Source organism: Panthera tigris, chromosome B2 (assembly GCF_018350195.1).
Source record: "Panthera tigris isolate Pti1 chromosome B2, P.tigris_Pti1_mat1.1, whole genome shotgun sequence".
Classification (NCBI taxonomy): Eukaryota; Metazoa; Chordata; class Mammalia; order Carnivora; family Felidae; genus Panthera; species Panthera tigris.
Window position 1 is genome coordinate 98332510 of NC_056664.1, and position 25736 is coordinate 98358245.

General features: G+C 42.0%; 1 protein-coding gene across 7 annotated transcripts in view; it reads left to right on the forward strand.

Annotated features, from left to right (window-relative positions):
- The window catches only part of FIG4 (FIG4 phosphoinositide 5-phosphatase), a 130505-nt gene extending 105371 nt beyond the window's left edge, over nucleotides 1-25134 (forward strand). For all 7 annotated transcript variants that reach the window (XM_042986967.1, XM_042986965.1, XM_042986970.1 and 4 more), the window contains one exon: nucleotides 24788-25134. In XM_042986967.1, coding sequence (XP_042842901.1) covers nucleotides 24788-24965 — 178 coding nt within the window. In that variant the 3' untranslated portion in view covers nucleotides 24966-25134. The remainder of the gene's footprint in view (nucleotides 1-24787) is intronic.
- Nucleotides 25135-25736: the final 602 nt, after the last annotated feature.

Below are 25736 nucleotides of genomic sequence, written 5' to 3' on the forward strand. Positions count from 1 at the left end.
CATGAACATGTCAAACATTACTTCTTTTGTCACTAATTTTCTTTTGTTTTGGGAAATTTAGTTATTTTTCATTAAAATACGTTATGCTAACATTTATTGGGTTTACTGTGGTTACTTTTAAATGAATAAATATTTTTTAATTTCTTAGTTTTAATTTCTCGTGTGGTAAATATCAGTAGATGCAGCCCATATAAACCAAAGCTTCTTGGGGTCCTTAGTAATGGTTTTAAGAGCGTAAAGGGGTCCTGCGATTAAAAAGATTGAGACCTTAATGGCATAGAATATTTGAGCATTTGTGTTAGTAGGCAGCATGGAGGCAATCAAAGCATTACTGCATTGTGGCCTTGCTCAGTCCTCGCCAGCAGAGTGATGTCCCTGACTAGTTGAAGAAATGTTTATTTTCTGTGTTGTTTTTTTTTTTTTTTTTTATCGTTTAAGAAATCAAGAAAGCGAATATTTTCATTTTCAAGGTTTCTATCAAAAATGATTTGAACTTCGGGGCACTTCGGTGGCTCAGTCGATTAAGCTTCTGACTTCAGTTCAGGTCATGCTCTCGCTGTTCCTGGGTTCGAGCCCCGTGTCGGGCTCTGTGCTGACAGCTCAGGGCCTGGAGCCTGTTTCGGATTCTGTGTCTCCCTGTCTGTCTGCTCCTTCCCTGCTCGCGCTTTGTCACTCTCTCTCAAAAACAAATAAATATTTTTAAAAACTTTTTTTAAGCGATTCAAACCTCTTAGGATACTTTCAGCTCCAAATAACAGCATATCTGACTCAGCTGGTTTAAATGATAAGTTATAATTTCACCTCACTGAAAGATTGCAGATAGGGCAGGCTCCAGAGGTGTTGGTTGAGGAACTTCATAAGATCCTGAAGCGCCAGTTTCTTTCCATCTCTCTGTGCTCCCGTCCTCAGTGAAACCTCATCCTCAGACTGGCAGCAAGATGGCTACAGCAAGCAGGTCCACCATCAGACGTGATAGTGCCAGAGGGAGAACAGTGACATCTTCCCTATGTCTCCTCCTTAGAGGCAGGGGGTCCCGGGACTCCTTAGCAGATTTCTGATGCCTCAATGGCCAGGATGGGGTCACATCCAGTCCCTAAATGTGTCCCTGCCAAGGATTATGGGCTTACTGTGACTGGCTTAAAAATAATCATTTTGTGGGACCCAGATATGAGGAAATCATCCACAGTGATTTGGTTATTAAAAACAAAACAAAAAGTCCTGTGTGCCTATTCAGTTAACTGGAAATTCATTTGTACAGCTGCCTGGTAAGAGAGGCAGCATGAATCTTCAGCAAGTGTTCGGAGCCTAAGACCCAGGAGCACTGTGGTCTGGTCCTGCATGTGGCACTCCTCGGCTCTGACTCCCCTACTGCCTTGTCTGTAAAAGGAAGGCTCAGACTACAGCTCTAGTTCTGAGACCCTCTGGTTCACTGGTTTCTTCATTCACTCTCACTCTTTCATTCAATAGTATTTATAGAGTGCTTACTCCCTTATGAAAATCACAGGGAAGGGTACAGATACGCACTAGAATGCTGCCTGTTTAACCACAACCATCTGTTCTTCCTCCTGTGCTACATACACACCGAAAGCCCAAAGGGGAGTAAGATCCAAACTGGTTTTTCCCTCATAGAATAAATTGTTTAATTCCCTTGGCAAAGAGCCCTTGCCACGAGGCTCATTAATGAATAGTGACATCACAAGAGTTCTCTCTCACCTTCTTAAAATGTAAAATTTGTCCAGAGATGAGACCATAGAGCCACAATTCTGTTCTGACCAAGATGGGTCTTTGTCTCGGAGAGGATGCTCCTGGGCCTGGCTGGCTGTGACTGCCGCGGTTCCCTCAGCACCGGGAAGGCCGTGATGCGGAGAAGCAGGCTGTTAAGACAACAGAAGGACAGTCATGAGAAATGAGGCCGTGTTCTCTGAACACTCAAGGGCACTCTCACGTTTTATTTTTCAGATAAGATGTCAGAAAGGTTTTGCTGTTTTAAAACCAAGTTGCTCAAATTTTGCAGGCCTTTCTCAGGTGCTGTGCTGGTTCATTTTTCATGTCACATAAAGCATTATCTTGGAGAAGAGAAGTAGGACTCATGTGATCCCTCCCTCAAGTAATATTTGAGTCACTGTCAGGTGAAGCAGGGCTTTTTTAAGTTGCTTTCGGGACCAATATAAGTGGAACAGAGAGGGAGGAAGATTTAGGGTCACTGAAGAGAAAATCCTTCCAACACATAGTGCTGTCAGCAATGACATGTAAACATTCCATTATGGAAAATCGTGAGTTCTCCCATTACTGAGAGTACCCAAGCAGAGGCTGGATATACCCTCTGTCAGCAGTGTTGTGAAGAGGTTCTTCATTTGATCTGAGTGTGGACACAATGATTTGGAAGGAAGGTCATCTCTTAAATTCTGTGATTGTTGTCATAGCCGTGAGACATCTGATGGCTTGAAATCGTTAGCAGTTTGAAACAGAAAGCAGGGGATTCATTTACTCACCAAGTATTTATGAAGCATCTACCATGTGTCAGGCACTGTTCTAGACACTGGAGACACAGTAAAGAACAAGACTGACAAGACACTCGGGGCACTTGTGTTCTAGGGGAGGCAGACAAGTGCTGAACTAATACGCGAATAAAGAAGACCGTTTCCTATTAAGATATGTGCTCTGAGGAACACACACCAGGGTGATGGGAGAGAAGGATTGGGGCAGGTAAGGGTGGGAATCTGTTTTAAATTAGGTTTTGAGGCAAAGTCTCTTTGAGAAGTTACCATGTGAGCTAAGACAGAACGCAGAGGAGGCGTCTGCCCTGAGATGACTGGGGAAGAGCGTTTGAAGCAGAGAAGACCTGCCTGGAAGAGCAGGATGGGAACAAGCTTGGCAGGTTTGAGAAGCGAGCAGAAGGCTGAGTGAGAGGCCCAGAGGGACGCGTGTGGGGTGGAGTGGGCCTGGGTAGGGGCCAGATCTCACAGGACCTCCCCCAGGAGCTTAGCGTTACCCTGTCCAGTGAAGCCCCTGCAGGGCTTTCGGTTGAATGGCATGCTCCGGTTCACGTCTGTAGAAGATGACTGTGCATACTTTCTGGGGGATGAATCGTAGGGGGCAAGGATGCAAGCAAAGAGGAGAAAAGGAAACTCCAGAGAAATGTGGTTTCACAGAAGCCAAGAGAAGAAAATGTCTCAAGAAGGAAAAAGTGGGCAGTAGTGTTGAAGACTGAGAAGTCAGTAGGAAAGTACCTGATGGCTTTGATGAGCAACTGTTTATGGGTGGTAGCTTGATAAACCCATTTACAGTGAGTTTAGGGGAAAATGGGGAGTAAGAGGACACGGGGAATAGAACCCATTCTTTCAGAACATGCTGGAAAAGAGTGCAAAGAATAGGAACGTATCCAGAGGGGAATAGGAAATCAAGGGACTGTTTCTAAGGTCGGGTTTTGCCAGCAACTTCTTTGTGCTGAAGGAAGGGCATCGACAGAGAGGCAGACGCTAGGGATGCTAGCCAAGGAGTGGGCTGTTGCAGAAGAGAGATCCTCGAAAGGACGCTGTGAATTGTTTTATGAAATTGAATTATTGAATTTCCATAATTGAATTATGGAAATGCATAATTTCATTATCTTTGATATTGATCAGTTTATTGTGATATTCTTGTGTTAGCTTGAACCATATGAAATTACCAGCATTCACACATTTTTGACCTACAAAAGCAGCACCATTATATAATTCTACCTACAGCAGAATTAGGATTTTCTCCCTTAGACACTTGAATTTGTGTCATCGGTTTTTATAATTCATGTACATTTTTAATGTGGAAACAACCTCAAACTTACCTAAAAGTTGCAATTACAGAAGAACATCCTCTCTCCCCAAACCATTTGAAAGTAAGTTTCAGACCTGATGTTCTCTCTCTCTCTCTCTCTCTCTCTCTCTCTCTCTCTCTCTCTCTCTAGCATTTGAGTGGGTATTTCCTGGAAATAAGAAGAACATTCTCCAACAAAATCACGATGCAATCTAGTAAAATCAGGAAATCAACATCAGTGCATTGCTACCAACGAATCCTCTAACATTCAGGTTTTTGCCATTTGTCCCAATAATGTCCTTAATCACAAAAGGGTCTAGTTCAGTGCCGCCCATTGTATTTAGTTGTCACTTTAATCTCTCCCGCTCTGGAACAGTTCCCTATTCTTCCTTGATTTTCATCTCCTTGCCCATGGATTTGGGTCTGTCATGATGATCTTCAGATTATGAGCCTTCAGCAGTGTGGTAGCCAGCCTTCAAATTGGGCCCCACCTCCTGTTATTCCCACCCTCGTGCAGTCTCCTCCCACGTGATACCACAGTTGATCTTTGTGACCCAGAGCATATAGAAGTGATTAAATTATGAAGTGATCCTGTTGCATCACTTGCTCTGTGGGAAGCCAGCTTCCATGTCATGAGCAGTTCTATGGATAGGCCAGCATGTCAACTGAAGCACCTAGCCAACAGCCAGTGAGAAACTGAGGACTGCCAACAATGTTGAATGAGCTTGGGAGTGGATTCTCCACCCCTAGTTAAACCTTGGGTTGACTGTCATCTTGGATGACTACTTCACTTCAATCTTGTTCAAGACCTTAAACCAGAATCACCTAATTAAGCCACTCCCAGATCCCTGACCCCCAGAAACTGTGACATAGTACATGTTTGTCGGCTTAAGGTACAAAATGAATATACACAGGAAGATCACAGAAGCGATGGTGGGTTCTTTCCATTGCATCCTAACAGATGGCACACAATTTCAATTTGTCCCATTACTGATGACCTTTATTTCCATCCCTTGGTTAAAAGAGGTATCTTTTGGACTTCTCCCCTGTGAAGTTGCTCTTTTTCCTTTTAATTGAGGAATATATTTGTGGAAGATACTTTCAAACTATGTACACTTCCCATTCTTTATCAAACTTACAATACAACTTTTTCAGTTATTTCTCTCAGTGTGAGATTGCAGCTTCCTAGTTTATTCATTGGGGAATAATCTGTTACACTCATTATTTATTTTGATGCTCAAGTTGTCCCAAATTTCACCTGAGCCCCTTCAGCCTGGCTCCTGTGTTCTTTTGACATGTCCTCATCATTCTTTGAACACGTCCCTTGATTTTTGGCACAAAATGTTCTAAGCTCATCATGTTCTTTGCCTGCCCCAGCCCTGAAAGCAGTCATTTCTCCAAGGATCCCTGGTTCTTTTTAGTGGAAAATGGTATTAAAGCCAAGGTCTGGGCACTAGGTGTGTCTGTTGCTATTGGGGGTGTTGCTGCTCCCAGGCCCACTCAAAAGACATGCACACATTTACATATGTATCTATGTAAATATGTATAGATAGACATGTATGTATAAATACAGACTGCACAAATATACGTATGTGTATATATGAGCATATAGTACATATGTTTTTATGTATTAATCCAAATGCATATATTTGTAAATATAGCAAATTTAAATATACATATATTTAAATCTGTAAGTTCATACTGATATCTCTAATTGTAGGGTATCCAGGGTTTCTATCTTTTCTTCTCCCTTTCCATGTTAGTGACTTCTTTCTTCAGTAGTGAGAAACTTGGCTTTTGTTACCCTTATTATATTTATTTATTTGATTAATCCCCTGATATCAGCCTTCCATCACCATTGCATTGCACCCCTCTCCCCACATGGATGCCCTCCATTCAGGCTCTGACTTCCATCGCAGAGGCACCCACCTCCATGAATACCCTCCTCATCCCCTTGGGCCCCAGGCCACCCCTCCACGTGGATACCCACGCCTGCCTCTCCCTGCCCAGGCCCTGACATACTATCTCAGGCTGCCCTTGCACATGGATGCCCTCCTCACCCACTCAGGTCTTAACTCCCCTCTGTCTGTCCTCTGTAGGGACTTACCCTGCTTGGGCTCTGATTACCCTCTCCAAGCTGTCCCTCCCAGTGTCGGTGCCCTCTTTATGCCGCATGGGTTCAGACACCCCCCAGGCTGTTACAGGCTGCCTCTTCTTGCTCTGCCCCCTCTAATGGCTTTAAGGCTGACTTGTTCAACAGGGGAGGAAGGGGAAGAGTGGGGCTTTATGATTTTATAAAGGATGTCAGCTGAAAGGGCCATTCTGTTCTCCCACAGCTGAATTGTGAATTTCTTCTGTAGTAGTGGGTTCTAAATTTCTGATGACACCAGAATATCTGGGAAACTTGTTGAAATACAAATCCCCAAGAAAACAAAAGACAACAATAAAAACAGGGAGCAACCAAAATGTCCCTAGAAAATGGTTAAATGACTATAGGGAGGCATTGGACTTTTAGTTACTCTTTAAATTTTCTGCATACATACTTCTATTTATATTAATAATACTAACAGACTATGGGCCATGCTTTATAATTTTGTACATTAAAAACATAATTAGCACTATTATTATTTTTTAAAAGATAAAAATTTCAGAATTTAAGACCCTGTTGGTAGAGATTCTGAGTCTGTACAACTGGGCTATGGCCTGAAAATCTATACTTTATGTAAAGTTCTCCATTTGAATGTAGTGATCAGCCAGGTTGGGGAGCCCCTGCTCCAGAGGAGTTCTCTCAGGAACTGTCTAAATATCCACTGGGCAGGTGTACCCAACACTCTGTCACAGATGAATATTGACAGAGATGAAGCCATAAGCCTGAGTCTTTCTAAAAACTCAGAACTGTTAGGTTTTCTTTTGAAGACTCATGATCCTACTGATACCTCCTTCCAAAACAACTCTGAAAAGATGTAGGTTAAGTATTCTTCAAAACTATCAAGGTCTGGGGTGCCTGGGTGTCTCAGGTTAAGTGTCCAACTCTTGACTTTGGTTCAGGTCATGATCTCAGGATTTGTGAGATCAGACCCCACCTCTGTGCTGATAGCACGGACCCTGCTTAGGATTCTCTCTCTCCCTCTCCCTCTGCCCCTCCCTCTCTCTCTTTATCTCTCTCAAAATAAATAAACTTAAAAAAAATTAAAAACTATTAAGGTCATCAAAGACAAGGAAAATCAACTGTCACTGCCACGAAGAACCTAAGGTAACATGACACCTAAATGTAATGTATCTTGAAAGGGACCCTAGAATAGAAAAGAGACATCAAGTAGAAACTAAGTATGGACTTTTAGTTAATAATAATGTGTCAAGATCAGTTCATTAATTGCAATAGATGTACCATACTAATGGAAGATGTTAATAGTAGGGGAAACTGGGTGTGGCTATGTTGGAACTCTTTGTATTCTGCACAATCATTGTACAAATTTGAAGAGGTTCTAAAATTAAAATTTTATTAGAGGAATGCCTTGGTGGCTTAGTTTGTTGAGCATCTAACTCTTGATTTCGGCTCAGGTCATGTTCTCACGTTCCGTGGGGTTGAGCCCTGCATTGGGCTCTGTGCTGACAACATGGAGCCTGCTTGGGATTCTCTCTTCCTCTTTCTGCCCCTTCCCTGCTCACCAGCATGAGCGCTTGCTCTCTCTCTCTCTCTCTCTCTCTCTCTCTCTCAAAATAAATAAGCTCTAAAAAAAAAAGGTTTATTAGAGAAAAGATGCAGGATCAAAGAGATGTAACGATATGACATAGCAAACTCATTGATAGCATTTTGTAAATAGAAAAGGTAAAAATATCAGAGTGGGCGTGAAGAATAGAAGTTGGGTGTCATCACCTCTGTGAGGGAGAAAAGACACACGACCATTACTGTAACCCATTGGTCTGAGTTTCCAGGAGGGACCAGCCATTGCTGCTGCTCTTCTAGGAAACTTGAGGACAGAAGGGACAGATTGCTCTCAGAGGTCACTGTGTAAGGTCAGATAGATGACTAGCTGCTCCAGAGTCTACACAGGCCGCACAAGGGAAAGGATGACTCTGGGAGGTGCAGCTACACTCTTTGCCCTTTGAGAACAGCTGTTATGTTCTTAATGCGCAATCTGTCCCTTGTTAGCACAATAGCCTTAGTGCTGTGCAGGATAACCAGTCCCTGTTGCCTGTGGCTCAAAGCCAAGTGTCCTTTCATTATACAACTGAAACATTCAAGTTGTAGCCTGCAAAAACAATGCAGTCAAATACCGCCAGCCGCTCTTCCGATGTCTGAAACAGAGAAAAACTGCACTTCTTTTTATACTAAGATAGATAATATGCCCTACAAACAGGAGGGAAGCCATGCAGTTTATAAATTGCATCCTAAATTGGAAGCATCTTACCTATGTTAGGTCTGAAAATCATCCCGCTTCATTTCTCTAAACCCAAAAGTTCTTTGAAAAACACAAATGACATTTTTGTTTTATAGTTCTCGGAGAGAATGTACAGTGTTGTTCTGCCAGACCTCGGCCAATAAGAATATCGATGGCTGTGGCCGAAACATGAAAAGGACCACCATTGCCACTCACATATGTGCTTGTGGTAGACTGTTGCTTCTGTCTCCTCTGGTGGCAAACACGCATGCCCAACTATGTCCAACTGCTGGAAGCATCCCCTTCCTGCTAGGCCCTTCCAGGAATAGGGGTCACCTGGGAAGCCTGGCTGCCCGCCCCTTGGTAAAGCGAGAGAGAGCAGAGCCGCATGTGCTTTGCTCATTGGCTGGCTATGTTGGTCAGAGTTCAGGTGCAGAAAACATGATCCATTTTAGGTAGATTAAACACAGAGTGATTCATTATAGGATTTTAAGTGACTTTCAGAATCACTGGAGGGCTGAAGAAGAAAACTCTAGACACAGCTTTTAGGAACAACTCCCCAAACCATATGGCAAACCCTCAGAATGGCTTCCACATTTGCCTTGATCAGGAAACTATCCCAAGTAGCTGCTGGGTGCAAAACCAGCCTCTTCAGCTCTAGTTAGGAAGCCATCACTGCTGTGGCCAGTCTGCAGAACCGATACCCTATGTCTTGTTTCCTTCCATATGCCCCCATTCTAAATCAAAGCCTCCTGTGAGTACAAGGTGGTGGGTAGAACCTAAATCACATTTTGAACCTGAACTGCAAGGGACTGTGGGATTTATTTTCCCCCTGCTTTTCAGCCCCTGCACACTAGAAGGGGGTTTCAGGTAGATACTGGGGAATCTAAATGCTGTTATCTGCCACAGTCTGTCCCTGTAGCCACCCGTGGATCCATGCATACTCCTCTGTTATCAGCAGAACCCACTCCCTCCCCCACAAGTTACTGCATCTCATTCAAAGCCCAGGATCTCTGGGTTTTGTGCAGCTGTCTTCATCAGGTCCAGATAAGGCTTCTGTAATCTGCTGACCTATAAACAAAAAGACTACCTGTCTGTCCCAATATACAGTGCTTGCAAAGGAAAATAAAAAACCCTCATTTAGAAAGGGAGAGCATTGGAAATGTCATTTTCACATTAGCAGTCATCACTCCCATCAGGCAAGAATGATGAAGGCGCCTGGCTCAGGAAGCAGAGTGAGGTCCTTGGGCAGCCCTCTGGAAGGAATGCCTTGCCCGTTAAGCCCCATGACCCAAATCCAGCTGGGATACTAGCCTTCTCCCATCCACTGCAATGAAGTGTAGCTGATAGGCGGTGGTTTTTGATTGTCCTAACTCTGCTGGAACTACTGCTGCTATATAGGCACCGCCTAGGGAGCCAGCTGCAGATGAACCACAAGATTAAGGGTTCCGCCACCTGCTGCCGACTCCCCCTGAGTCTCTGCGTTGCTGAATAGCCTCCACATCTGGACATCTGCAGCATACAGCTGTCTCGGAGGAGACCGCGTCTTGATGGAGTAGATGCGGGCATCGAGCAGGAGTAGACTTTCCCCCAGAGCACAGCCCTAGGTGTCGTGTCAGTGTCTACTTCAGCAGCAAGGACAGGATGCCCACGCAGGCAAGGACATACCAGATTTAGGGATCAGCCTCAGGGATAGATGAAAAATATTCTTTTTAAGATAACTATACCAAGTTGGTTCCAGGAAGAAGACAGCAACAACATAGTTTTAAACTCTCTGAATCCTCACAGAAAACAGAACAACTAGGTAGCAAGACCAAATACCCGTACGCATTTACCTCAAAACTATGTGATAAGGTGTCTCCAGAAATCCCTAAGTATAATAAGCAGGTGGTGGAGGTAACCCACCAACAGCCACCAGACCTGCATTATGTCAGCGTTTGTACAAGAGGAAGAAGTGGGGAGGGAACAGCAGGGTATCTGACACACCGGAATAGCCAACAGGAATGCACTGGAGAGGACTGCAGGCCCGTTTGAGCACAGCCGCTGAAAGCGGGATGTTTTACCCAGTTCAGTACTAGCTGAGTGCAGGGGCTTCTGGGTGGGTTCTGAAGGGAGCTGGGGCAGTCTGGGCTACATAAACCCTTGAAACCAAACAGCCAAAGGTCCCTTCCAGGGCAGGGGACCCATCTGACTCTCCATGGACTCAAAATTGAGCAGGACCATGACAGACATGAAGGGAAGAGAGGAGGAGAGAAAGGAGAGAGGTACGGGAGATCTCAGAAAGCAGTCTGCCACGGTTTTAAATCCCTCACAAAGACAACCAAAGAAGTTCGGTCAAGTCAGTCAACCTCTCTTGAACCACACCTTCTAAAGGTTCAGGAAAACGAATTTTGTATAATGAGTATCAGAAAGGTATCAAGATCCAGTCCCATATGAAGTTACGAGGAGAACAGAAGAACACAGAGCAGGGATGTTTCCCTGCAGACCTTGCAGGAAGATGTCAGGAAAAGAGATTAAAACTGAAGCATGCTATTTCAAAATGAGCTTAAAATACAAAACTTAAAAACTCAAAAAGAAATGAAGAAAAACAGGGGCACCTGGGTGGCTCAGTCAGTTAAGTGTCTTTAGCTCAGGTCATGATCTCGTGATTCGTGAGTTCAAGCCCCATGTCAGGCTCTGTGCTGACAGCTCAGAGCCTGGAACCTGCTTGGGATTCTGTGTCTCCCTCTCTCTCTGACCCTCTCCCACTCGTACTCTGTCTCTCTCTCTAAAAAATGAATAAACATTAAAAAATTTTTTAAAAAAGAAATGAAGCAACACAAAGATTTAAGAGAAAGTGTCTATACTGGCAACAGGCAAAGATTTAACATGGATAATAGGAGTCCTGAAGAAGAAAAATAAAGCAAGAGAACAGAAAAAAAATACTAAAACTGTAATGGCAAAAAAGAAAAAACCTTCTGAAATAAATAACTACTTAAAACTATATATTGAGAGAGCACACCATATACATGAGAATAGTAACCCAGAATGATACAATATAGTAAGTTAAACTAGACTTTATTTTTTTTTTAAGTATGAAATTTGTTGTCAAATTTGTTTCCATACAACACCCAGTGCTCATCCCAACAGGTGCCCTCCTTAATACCCATCACCCACCCTCCCCTCCCTCCCACCCCCCATCAACCCTCAGTTTGTTCTCAGTTTTTAAGAGTCTCTTACACTTTGGCTCCCTCCCTCTCTAACCTCTTTTTTTTTCTTCCCCTCCCTCATGGGTTTCTGTTAAGTTTCTCAGGATCCACATAAGAGTGAAAACATATGGTATCTGTCTTTCTCTGTATGACTTATTTCACTTAGCATAACACTCTCCAGTTCCATCCATGTTGCTACAAAAGGCCAGATTTCATTCTTTCTCGTTGCCAGGTAGTATTCCATTGTGTATATAAACCACAATTTCTTTATCCATTCGTCAGTTGATGGACATTTAGGCTCTTTCCATAATTTGGCTGTTGTTGAAAGTGCTGCTATAAACATTGGGGTACAAGTGCCCTACGCATTAGCACTCTTGTATCCCTTGGGTAAATTCCTAGCAGTGCTATTGCTGGGTCATAGGGTAGATCTATTTTTACTTTTTTGAGGAAACTCCACACTGTTTTCCAGAGAGGCTGCACCAGTTTGCATTCCCACCAACAGTGCAAGAGGGTTCCCTTCCCGTTTCTCCACATCCTCTCCAGCATCTATAGTCTCCTGATTTGTTCATTTTAGCCACTCTGACTGGCGTGAGGTGATATCTGAGTGTGGTTTTGATTTTAAACTAGACCTTAAAGGGGGGAAAAAAAAAAAAACCTTTAGACATCTAAATAAAAGGGAAGACTTCTAAGGGAAAGAAAATTAGATTATCCTCATACTTTTTAGATGCAACACTTTATGTCAAAAAAATGGAGTAATATATTTAGGATTCTCAAGGAAAAAAATGTGAACTGAGAATATTATTTTGAAATCTCTGAAGTATAAAAGCAGAGACAAAGTGTTATCAACAAGTAAGAACTTGCTGTATGTACACATACAATGTTCCAGTAACAAGAAGAACCTCTAGTGCCCACTTTGTGGTCTTGAAATACCAGTTCATCACTAACAGGAACCAGGGCTCTGGGAGAAGTAGCTGATTCCAGGTCAGTGTACAAAAGGAATCTGGAACATGTTTGTCAATCCGGATAGCAAGAAAGCTATTAAAGATTACTGGGGTCATATCAAGAGGACTCAGGAGTGAACTTGAAGAGGCTCCCACTGGATAAAGATAGGATCATTTGAACTTCAATAATAATAATAATTGCAGTGGAATGGAACTCATCAAATATGTTTAAACTCATGAGTTTATAATGTTTTTTTTTTTTTTTAATTCTGGTCACTTTGGAAGGATTATAGGGAACCATCATTATCTGGAAAACTAGAAAATAAAGGGAAAGAAGCATGTGACACTCTGAATCTTATGAATGGTACCACTGGATAACAAAATAAGAGGTGAGGGAAAGCATCCTTTAAAAAAAAAAAAACAGTGTTAAATGAAAAAGAAATAGGATAATTAGCATTGGCAATCTCCAGTGAATTAACAGATGTAAGCATTTAGCATTATTGGCTGTTAACATGAAAAACGATAAACAGCTAGACAGTATGGGCCTCCTGATGAAACAACTCACCCACCTCCTATAGTCTTGCCAAAGCAGATTCTCGCCAAGCTTCTAGATGCAGTTGCTGACTTGCAGGAAATACAAAGGACAGAGGAATATTTTGAACTGCATTATGAATATGCAGTCAGCAAAATCCAGGCTGAGAGAAACCACAACCTGGATCCTTCAGCTAATTAATTGTTAGGAAAAGAAAGAGAATCTGTAGTTTGAAAATAATATCCCACTTTTGAAAACAGGCAAGATTAAACTATAGCCTAAGGCTGCCCACGTGAATGAAAAAGTCGTTTTTAAAAGTGCAAAGAAGTGATTAGTATAGAAGTCAGGGCAATGGCTGCTATGGTTGTGATAGGAATGGGGCACATGGAAGGAGCCCAGCTGCTGGAATTTCTGTTCCTTGACCTGGTGGTGTTCACCTTATAATATTGCTGTGTGTTTGTTTTGTGCAGTTTCCTGTATCTGTGTTTTATTTTACAATAAAAAGGTGAAATGCATTGATAATTCTGAAGCACAGTAGTTTGTCCATGGTAAATATTAGGGAAACATTGTTATTTTTTTATATTTAATTGACATCAATATATGGCAGTGATATAATGTAACCAAAAACTTTACCCTGACAAGCTTGTAAACAGCCTCTAAGGCCTTTATGTGTATTACGTTGATTTCTTTATATATAACAGTGTAAAAAGTCACACTTTAAGAGCAAGATGTTCCAACTGTATCTAAGAAGTAGTGTTTCGATATGTTGTCTAGATTTATTGGCTCCTTTACCCCAACCACTCATCAGCAATACTTTTGTTCCAGTATCTACACATTGTAAATGTCCACTAAATGGACACGGTAAAAATGAGTTCACATGGACTCATTTGAAGTACAAAACTTTGGATGGCGAGTAACTCGCTCTGTGAGTGTCGCACAAGATGAGCAAATATTTCTAATACATTTCTAAACGAGTGGTGTCTTGCAATATGAGTCGTACATGACACTGAACGTAACACGATCACAACTGAGCCAGTGGTTCTTGACATTCACTTTGATATCCAAGTGCTTTGGATTACAGGCATGTTTCCAGAATGAATTATGCTCACAAACCGAGGTTTTACTGCATGTCATTTTATGGGGAGGGCCGAAATGTATGAATTGCCCTTTCCTTGGCATTATGTTTAAAGAATATATGTATATATATACATATATATATGTATATATACACACACATATATGTATATATACACATATATATACATATACATATATGTGTGTGTGTGTATATATATGTATATATATATACATACATATATATATTATATATTATATGTTATAATTATAATATATAATATATAATAGTTTAGTTAGTGTATATAAACATATATATTGTATGTATTTTATCTATATGTGTAGCATGTCTGTGTGTAAACATACATTTGCTATTTTTTCATCTAGTGATCTGATGAGAAATGACAAATGAGTCTTCAAAACACAGGGTTTAGCAGCCTTAGACATTACACATGCATAACTTCCTTGAGATACATTAAGGTCATTGTGTTCTATAATTGTTCTGTGTTGTAGTTGCCTAAGCTTAGGCATAAAATCCTTCACTTTTGTGACACTGCAGTGCCCTTCTGGTTGGCCTGTCATTGTCATGGCTCCCTGACAGATTGAAGGCAGATGAGTGTCCAGGAAACACACAATAACAGTTTTACTGTCCTCGTGCTCTCTCCATTACCAAAATGCCACCTCCTTCTCTCCAATCACAACCTTAGTCTGCTCTGTGGAGTTGAGGTTCCTTATTGCTGAGCCTTTGAAGGGCCTCATTTACAGACAGCAGCCGGCATCTCTGGTTTGTGAGGTGGATACATCCTATGTTCCGCCATCACAGATTGTATTCTTCACTTCCTTCTCATCGCCCCTATTGCTTCTTCTATGGTGGGTTGTTTAGAGACTGGCATTATTGTCATCTTCTCTTGAAGGAATTTTAACCTGCCTGTGAGATTTCTAACCTCCCTTTCAGGGTTTCTGCTAAAGGACAGTCCAATCATCTTGTCATAATAGCAGCTATTAAAAGGATTTGGAAATGTTTGTACATAAAGAAATCAGATTTGTTCACTATTCTGTGTCATGTTCATTAGCTGTCAATGGCATAGGCTGAAATGATTGGACTTTGTTAGGGATCATGTGTTAGAGTCATAGCATTTTGTGTGTTAATATAGACTTGCTGTCTTTTAGTAGGAATAAAAAGGAAATTAAGTTTTCTTTACCTTGATAATGGTTAGAATGTCACCAGCAGCTAATAACATGGTTTAATTTCCCAGTACATGGGTAAGCGCTTGCCCCTGAAGCCTGTCACCTTTATTCTATCTACCCAAAGACATGTGAAAATGTCCTGGAGGGGCAAGGCAGCAGATAATGTGAGTGCTTACCTGTATTTCCCATGTTGAACTTGGCATGACAGGTATGTCAAAGTGAGTATAGGCAGTGCCTGCTTTCTTGGATCCCAGACTACAGGGGTCCGTTTTGCTTTTTGTTTTATTAGAGGTGATTTGAAGATTGACATGTTCCTCTTGATTTCAGCCTAGTAACTTTGTTAATCTCTGAGTCACTGTTTAAAGAAGAATAAGGACCCACCCCTTCTGCCTCACCAGTGTTTTTTGAGCAACTTTGATAGCTTTATACCCCACTAGAAAGCACTCCAACTTCCTTTCAGTTTGTCCATTTATAGAGTATCTGAAGAAAGGAATTTAAGAGCAATCTTCTGATGGGAAATCTATCATTTCCCACCATCCTGTCAAATGACAGCTTCCCTATCATTTCAGATAATTCAAAACACACTAAATTCATGTTCTGAACTTAGAAACCCAAGGTAAAATCTGATTCTGTAACCAGACATCATTCATTCATTCAATGAATAATTATTGAGCACTTACTGTATGCCAGGTGCTCTTCTGGGCATTGAAATTAAAGAGGTGATCAAAATGGGGGTTACATTCCTAGTAAGTATATAAATATATAAATAAAAGATCAGAAAGTGATAAATGCTATAGATATATTAGGATAATGGGCTTAGAAAGACATAAAAGAACCCAAAATTCATGAGGAAAAATAGGAAAGAGATTCTAAAACAGTCTGACCAAAAGAACTTTCTGTGGTGATGGAAATAATTCTATATCTGCGCTATGTAAAACAGTGGCCATTAGCTGCATGTGGCTATCAGGCACTTGAAATGTGACCAGTGCTACTAAGGAACTACTTTTAAAGTTTATTTAATTTCAATTAAGTTTAAGTAGCCACATGTGGCTAACGGCCGCCATATTGGACAGGTGCAGTTCGAGAGCTATGTTTTGGAGTTAGGTGTCTATACTTAAGCACAGAATGTGGTGTCTGTACTTATGCACAGAATGTGAGCAATATGCAATGTTCTCTAGATTTTTAATGTGATAAAGCAAACACATTCTCACTCTATCATTTTGGTAAAATAGATTCATGACTAGGCTTCAATATATGAGTACTTTACTGGAAAGATACAAGCAATCTAATAAGACAGCTAAAGAGAAGCAATGGACGATTATATATATATATATATATATATATATATATATATATATATATTTGTGGATATATATGTGTGGATGCCATATATAGATATATCTAGATATATCTATATATGGCATCCACACACTGAAGGCTAAAGGCTCTGAGGAGTATTAAAGGCTATAAAGAGAGATTTATTTCACGGTGATGTGTACTATAGACCCCTCTGCTGGTTATGTGATAAAGGCTAGTATTTTCTAATAGAAATTCTAAAACCTGCAGAAAGACAAATAGACCAATAATCAAGGGCTGGTACTATTAAGGCATTTGCTGAGGTTTTGTTCCTCTGAGACCAGAGCATCTGATCAATTTTGAATCTGCTCTTGTTATGGTTTTCTTCAGAAAGCAGAGGAAATTATGAAAGAAATGACCTAATGCCCATTATCTGTAAATAAAGGGGTTGGTCAAGATCTTCTATAAGGTCCTCTTTAGATCTAGTCATCTTTTGATACTGTGACTCAGTTATGACCAACAAAGAATCATTTGGTAATGTGAAAGAAAGAACCTTGGGGAAAAAAACTTGAAGTTTGTGGTAGCAACAGAAGGGAAAGATACTTTGTGACCAGAACCATTACTAAATTTTCTGGAAATGTCAGATGGTGTTTGATGTATGCCAGAATGCTAATCATATGCAAAAGTATCACATATATAATACTATTTAAATTATACAAATGCTGTCCAGTTTTTCAATCACCAGCCACAAATTATCACGACATCACTAAATTCAGAAGATGTTTCCATCTGACCAATTAAATGTTTTCTTGTCAGATCAACATGTTTATTGACTATTCAATATGTGTTAGAAAAAAAGCCTCAACAGGAATTGAACTTTAAAAGGGACTTAGGGGCACCTGGGTGGTTTAGTTGGTTAAGCGTCCAACTTGGGGTCAGGTTCGAGCCCTGCATCAGGCTCTGTGCTGACAGCTCAGAGCCTGGAGCCTGCTTCGGATTCTGTGTCCCTCTCTTGTTCTGCCCTCTCCCACTCATATTCTCTCTCTCTCTCTCTCTCTCTCAAGAATAAATAAAATTTAAAAAAAATTTTAAGGGACTCAAACATTAGTTCTGCATGCAAGTGTAAGATACAGTTGTTACCAGACATGGTCGTATTATAACCAAGCAAGTAATACAACATTTAAGAAAGAGCATGAGGGCGCCTGCGTGGCTCAGTCAGTTACGTGGCCGACTTTGGCTCGGATCATGATCTCAAGGTTCGTGAGTTCGAGCCACACGTTGGGCTCTTTGCTGACCGCTTGGAGCCTGCTTTGGATTCTGTTTCTCCCTTTCTCTCTGCCCCTACCCCACTTGCAATCTCTCTCAATCCCTCTCTCTCTCTCAAACATAAATAAACATTAATTTTTTTTTTAGAAAGAGTATTAAAGGGCACCAAAGAAAGCATTTTCCTTAAAAACACGTGGTGTGTCTTATGAACTTCTGCCTGAAGTGTTTCTCTTCTGTGAATGGGAGCTGCAGTTAAGGCTAAATGTCATCAATCCTTGGTGTTTGAGCGCACTGAGCAATGTGGGTTAAGTAGCCCATAAATGAACGGGCAAATATATTATTTTAAATAAGACTTTAACATTCCTTGAGGGGAAATACAGAGCTTTTCTTGAGGATGGAACTAGGTCCTGTAGATAAAAAGAAATGAGCCTGCAAATTTGTAATTATAATATTTTATCTCCAGAAATACTGCTGGCATTTGAATTAGGGGCAGTAGGTTTTATCCCTTTGGGGGCTGTGAGGAGAAGTTGAAAAAAAAAATTCCCTGTGTTTATGGCCAGGAGGGAAAAGTGGAACCATTTTCTCCACCGTGAAAATGCAATAAAAGGCCAACTCTCTCTACTGGAATGAATAAAAGAAAGTAGTTTCACAATTTCCACATCATTTGGTGTTTAAATACTGGTCTTTTCATCTAGAAACAGATGGCATCGAAGCTAATAAAAAGACTATTCTTTGTAGTATTGAAAGCATTATTGGGTATTCCGTCTCTTTCCAGTACCCTCAGAGACAAGGTGCTGATCGGCAGCCCCTTGTGAGGGTCTTGGAGGTTTTTACATTTCTTTCCCACCTTGGAAATGTGTAAGCCAATGGAGAAATCAGACATATTCCTCATCAGGAAATGTGTGGTGCATCTGATATTACTGCTTGTATCTTGCAATTAAACATCAAATTAGGGTTCTCGATGGAAGGTTAGCACGGTATATATTTGAAAGGAGAATTCTTGTTTAAACGTGTTCAGTACTGCTGACCGACCACAAGTAAGATCTTATTTAGCATTTTAGATCCATTCTGGTCTCCTTAGACCAGAGTCTCAAACTTTAGTGAGTGTCAGAATCCCTGGAAGGCTTGTTAAACATCTTTGCTAGGCCCCACCTTCGGAGATTCTGATTCAGTAGGTCTGGAGGAGGACGTGAGAGTTTGTATCTCTAACAAGTTCCCAGATGATGCTAGTGCTCCTGGTCTGGGGACCACACTTGGAGAACCACTGCCTTAAGACCATGGGGAGCTTCTTGTGACTGGCTTCTTGATGGCCAAGTAAAATGAAGAAACAAAAGTGTTTTGTGTGTTTCTGTTTCTCCTTCCTCATTTTTCTGATTATGCCAACAATATTGGGTATGTCTTAAGCTTCTTCATTATCATTTTGTTGGGGTTTTTTTCCACCATTTTGGCCTTGTATTTTATTATTTAGAAATTTCCAGCAGAACTATCATTAAGTATCTTTGTCAGGAGATGCCTATGAGAATCTAAATTGGAAACAGGGACAGGCAGGCCTGTCAGCTCTTCCTACAAAACCACACAACACAGGAACAATAACCAGCCAGGCCTCGAGGTACAAGGTGATCAACCACCCAAGGTATAGTCCAGTAGCCTCCATATGCTGATTTAGGTAAACAACAAAAACTTTGCAGATGTAGATTTTTTTTTAAAAAAATTTTTTAATGTTTGTTTATTTTTGAAAGACACAGAATCTAAGCAACCTCCAGGCTCTGAGCTGTCAACACAGAGCCTGATGCGGGGTTCAAACTCACAAACCATGAGATCATGACCTGAGCTAAAGTCAGACACTTAACCTACTGAGCCACCCAGGTGCCCCGTAAATCCAATTTCGTGTACTCGTCCACAGCAGCCAAGCTACCAGGCACTTTGACTAGTTATGAGCTAGGAAATGGACTGAATTCAGTTTGAAACAATTCAACAGACCCTACGGGGGGGGGGGGGGGGGGGACTGGCAGGGGTGGGAGGGACTTGACTGGGGTCAAGTCCTTGAGGACGCCCTTCCCTCACTGGGACGTCTTCAGTGTTTCCTTGTCCCTGCTGTCACCAACAGGGGACGATGTGTGTAAAGGCTTAATCAAGCCCTTGCTAGAGAGCAGTTGTTGGCTAACAGCAGGATGGGTCCACATGTCAGCAAGCAGAATCCGTCCACATGACTGGGACAGGCTGTACCCTGTGTCCCTGAAGTCCAGATGGGGGTCCCAGCCTAAGCATGCTTGAAAGGACTCTTCACCCCCAAAACCCTCACTACCTGTTCCTCTATGTGCAAAGTCCTCACTACCTGGTACATGCTCCCAAGTGGAGATTTGGTTCAGCTTGGAGCCTGGCTCACACCCGCTCTTCCCCTGCAGGACCCTTTGACCACGACCGTAGCCCCCAGGACCTGTCACAACCTAGCCTGACATCCAGTCCAGCCTCGCATGCTACTGCATTCACCATTCTTGTCTAAGAGACAGGCTGTCTGCCTGCAGGCCAGAAGGGTGGGCCCTGTCTGTGCCTCCAGTAGGCTTCCAGGCTCTCCTATTTGAGGAACTAGATTTCCATACCACTCATGGTTTTATTTCACAGATCATGGTGGTGAGTTTAGGATTTCTAGTCCTTGCATGGTTACCATACATGTCCTGACACCTTCTTGTTTTTTCAGATCTGAAACATCTCCCCCAACATACCCTGGTTGTTTTAAACCCTAAATGACCCTTCTAAGAGCAACAGTGGATTCAGAGGATGCGGGCCACATGTGCTGAGCAAGTCCCCACTACTTTGGTTGCTTCAAAAAAACAGGGCTTCGGGGCACCTGGGTGGCTCAGTCGGTTAGGTGTACGACTTCAGCTCAGGTCATGATCTCGCAGTCTGTGGGTTCGGGCCCTGCACTGGGCACTGTGCTGACAGCTTAGAGCCTGGAGCCTGCTTCAGTTTCTGTGTCTCCTCTCTCTGCCCCTCCCATGCTCACACTGTGTCTCTCTATCTCTTTCAAAGGTAAATAAACATCAAAAAAAAAAAACAAACAAACAAAAAACAGGGCTTCTACGATATCCCCAATTCACTTTTACTCAGAAGAGAAGTGCCCCCAGCATCAAGGCACAAAGACAGCAGTCACTTGGGGCCAAATGACAATGAGAATGACCAGCGACCTTCATGAGGTCTGAGGCAGAGTCACTGGGGAAGACAAGTTCATTTTGGCATGGACAGGCATCAGAAGGAAGGCTCAATACCGGGATCTCCCTTTGGGCCCTAGCAGTCCTCAGAATAGAAAGAGACTTTGAATCTAGAAGCACAAAAAAGACAAAGGCAATAGTTAATGCATTTTCTGACTCCCTACTTGTTTTGACACCAGAGTGAGGTAGCGTTGGAGCCCTAAACCCACGTGCCACTCAATGTGATACCATTTCAGGCTGATGTTTGGCATTTCATATTGAGTGTTTGTAATAGTGCCCATTACTCTATGCTGCAGTGAAGCAGTGTACCAAGAAGTAGGGTGAGGACTCCTGACCGATTTACTGGCAAGAAAGCAAAGGCACTGGGTAGAAGTGGCTGGTCTGTGACCCTTATCACAGTTGTCCGGGCCCTACATCCATGGGCAGTTGGCAGGCCCTGGTGCTGTTACCTCCCACAGCCTGCCCACCTGTATATTCAGCTGAGGCCTCTGAAGGATAAAACAATTACTTGGTCACTTGGCATGTCCCCTTTCTCTCTCTCTTTTTTTTTAATATGACATTTATTGGCAAATTGGTTTCCATACAACACCCAGTGCTCATCCCAATAGGTGCCCTCCTCAGTGCCCATCACCCACTTTCCCCTTCCTCCCACCCCCCATCAACCTTCAGTTTATTCTCAGTCTTTAAGAGTCTCTTAAGGTTTGCCTCCTTCCCTCTTTGTAACTTGCTTCCCCCTTCTCCTCCCCCATGGTCTTCTGTTAAGTTTCTCAGGATCCACATAAGAGTGAAAACATATGGTATCTGTCTTTCTCTGTATGACTTATTTCACTTAGCATAACACTCTCCATTTCCATCCATGTTGCTACAAAGGGCCATATTTCATTATTTCTCATTGCCAAGTAGTATTTCATTGTGTATATAAACCACAATTTCTTCATACATCAGTTGATGGACATTTAGGCTCTTTCCATAATTTGGCTATTGTTGAAAGTGCTGCCATAAACATTGGGGTACAAGTGTCCCTATGCATCAGCACTCCTGTATCCCTTGGGTAAATTCCTAGCAGTGCTATTGCTGGGTCATAGGGTAGATCTATTTTTAATTTTTTGAGGAACCTCCACACTGTTTTCCAGAGCGGCTGCACCAGTTTGCATTCCCACCAACAGTGCAAGAGGGTTCCCACCCTTTCTCAACTCATTAAGGTTTAGTGCTCAGACTAGGGATGTCTGGTGTGATTCCTGCCAGAGAGGTGTTTGTTAATGCACAAAGGGTTCTGGGCAAAGATCCGGCTTCAAAGACAGGACAGAAACCAGTAGTCCCATTTTTAAATTGACTTTAAGCATTTCATCTTAAAATGGAGAGTATAATCCCAATGCTTCCTGCCTTCCAGGATGAGTGTGAAAATTAAGTAAGATTTGAGAAGAGAAAGAGACTAGACAGGTATAGATGGTGTGGTTCAAGAGTAGTTGCTGTGGCTGGTGCTTTGATGACAATCTCTAGAAACCCTGGTGGAGTCTCCATTTTTAAAATGGTTCAGGTTTAAAAGGTTTGACCCTGAATATTATCACCCACTAAAGAATTGTAGCATTTCAGTTTGACTTATGTAAATGACTGTAGAGTTGCTGTGCTTTTGTGAGGGAAGATTGAGGAGAATAGTTCACATATTAATCATCCTAATTGTTCATCATTGTAATGTGTTATCCACAGACATTAGAAGAACTGTAATTTGTGTATTTTGAAGAACGCACTGAAACCAGGCTGGAGGACAGATTGAGATTCAGATGTCTCAGGACTCTTTCACCTTGGTCTTTCATTTTTTTAACTTTGTGTAAAGCATTTTCCTTTGGTTTTTACTTCAACAAGGTTACGTTCTAAGATTGTGTGAAATTATTTAAGTGCTTTGAAAAAAGGGGAGTGTTTGACAAATGATATACCAGATTTGAATTGAAATACATTTACCTTGAAGTGAAAACCATTGAGGTTGGCTTCCAGAAAGAATATTCCACCTCCAGTTATATTTTATTTTAATGTAATTTAATGCATCTCCAGCCGTGGCAGGATGTGTAAAGGCAAAGCACAGTGAGCTTTGCTTTCTGGGTAAGAAAGACCCACATTTGATTGAAACGTATCCTTTGAGGATGGGGGCATTACAGTACAGCTCCTGTCTTCCACTGTGTGTCTGCACTTCCAAATGTCTCTTGAAATGCTGACGTTCCTAGTACAGACCTAGCTGGGGCTGAGGCCCAATTCTGCTTCTGATGGTAGGGAATCTCCCCCCTGCTTCAGGGGTCCCAGCTAACGCATCCAGGATGCCTTCCTGATGCCTCTGCTACAAGGAGTAAGGCTAGGTCCCAGCCCAGCACAGTAGATTCTTCAGATCTTGTCTCTGTGTTATTTTGGTTCCCTGGCAGAAGAAGTACCCCCCACCCCACAGGGCCAGCCCTGGGCTAAGTCCCTCACAACAACATTTTAGGTTTGTTTTTTTTTTTCAATGTTTATTTATTCTGAGAGAGAGAGGGGGCGTGGAGGGGAGAGAGAGGGAGGGACACAGAATCCGAAGCAGGCTCCAGGCTCTGAGCTGTCAGCATAGAGCCCGATGTGGGGCCCAAACCCACGAACTGCAAGATTATGACCAGAGCTGAAGTTGGGCGCTTAACCGACTGAGCCACCCAGATGCCCCAACAACATTTTAGTTTACTATCGTCCCCATCAGTAGCCCCCTTCTTGACCTTTCTTTCACACTCTACACACATGCTCACTCTGCATCACACCTGACTTGGTTGACTCATCCTTTGAGGGCCTGCTCTCAGCTAAGGATGCAATGACTAGTGGGTGCTCAGCCTTCAATGAGTAAAGGTTGTGTCAGATACCACGCTGCATTTTGACAAGGCTTTTCTGGAGACAGCACCTTCCCCAATGGATAGATGGAAATTTCAAGCATTAAGTTAGGCTAGGTGGATGGGAATGGAGGGATATTTTTGGATGAAGAGATTCTTGTGTGCTTTTCCATGCCCCAGAAAGGAAGGAAGCTGCCTGTTACAGATCCGAAATCTCTCATCAGAAGCCTGAGGCCAGATGTGTTTCAGAATTCAGAATTTTGGACTTGTTAGCATAACAAGATGGTACATCCCCAGTGTGATCTGAGGACTTGTCTGATAATTAAACACATTAATATTCACATGAAGTGGGATCAGTATTGTTGGTTCAGGTTAGATGTGCCACCAAATGAATTTCAATTGGGTCAAGTTTTACCACCAACGTGACATTTGGTTATTAAAGCTTGTAGGATTTCAGAATTGCAGATAAGGAATTACTATGCACCTGTAACCATTAACAATAGTTCACATTTACTGAGCACTTACAGTTTGCCAGGCATTATGCTAAGTGAGCACATTATACATATAAACTTATTTGCTCTTCTTATCAATGTAAGGAAGAAATTAGTATCCCTTTACTGATTCCTACTAAATCTTCCTTTAAAAACTGTTGATGACTGTTAGAACAAATAAATGAACTCAATAAAGTTTCAGGGTACAAAATTAATATACAAAAAAAAAAAAGTTCGGTTCCTATCGTGTGTCAAGGAACAAAAAATTTATAGCCCCCACCTAAAGTTACTCTAGTCGAGTGAAGGAGGCAGATGGGTGCACAGACATAGGTGTACCTGAGGCACAGGAACAGAGAAAGGTACCCATCTAGCCTGCGCTTCAGGGAAGGCTCCCTGGGCAGGCTCTGGCCCAGCTCTGTCCTCTGGGCAAGGGAGGAAGCCAGCCCAGGGGAGGGGACAGGGGAGATCACCACCACCACTTATTATTAAGTCTGCGTGTTCAAGGTCAGTGGCTCTTGAATGCTTTGCAGTCATAGCTCCCTGTGGTTCCTTTATTTTCTTTAATGTAGCCATGTCTCCTCTTCTCTTCTATAGAACACCTATCTCAGCTTTCTCACAAGACAACATCTATGAAGTACAGCCTCCAAGGGTAGACAGAAAATCTACAGAGATCTTCCAAGCCCACATCCAGGCCAGTCAAGGTATCATGCAGCCTCTTGGAAAGGAAGATACTTCCATGTACCGAGAATACATCAGGAACCGCTACCTGTGAAGAGAAAACAGGTCCCCCCATGAATTTGCCTACATTGTAATCTGTTTTATCTCCTCTTAAAACATTAATTTCCCGGGAGTCCTTTACATCTGAAAGTTTTTCCTCTTTTTGTAACTGGTGAACTACAAATTACAGGAAATAAAGAAATGCTTAAATATTTTGCTGTCAATGCCTTTGCTTTATTTTAGAAATACTTCTATAAATGCAGTCAATATAGGGACACCTGGGTGTCTCAGTCGATTGAGCGTCCAACTTGGGCCAGGTCATGATCTCACATTTACGGGTTCAAGCCCCATAGTCGGCCCTGTGCTGCCAGCTCAGAGCCTGGAGCCTGCTTTGGATTCTGTGTCTCCCTGTCTCTCTGCCTTCCCCCTGCTTGAGCTCTGTCTCTCTGTCTCTCAAAAAATAAAATAAAAAATGTTAAAAAAATTTTCTTTAAATAATTAAAAAAAAAAAAAAAGAAATGCAGTCAATATAGTATCACACCATAATTAAGAAATTAACAGGTATTTGTTGAGTATCTGCTGTGTGCTAGGCACTATGGTAGAGTCTGGGAGTATCACAGTAAGGAAAACAGGCCAAAAAACCCATCTCTCATGTAAAATGCGGTCAGATTATTTTTCTTTGTAGTTAACATACTTTTTTATGTATTCTGACTTTATGTTAGCTTTGTGTTTTGATAAAAAAAAAATTGTATGTTAACTTTGTGTTTTTTGAAAGCTCTTGTCCTTAGGAACTAAACAGTGAAATATTTATGGATAAAGGGACAAG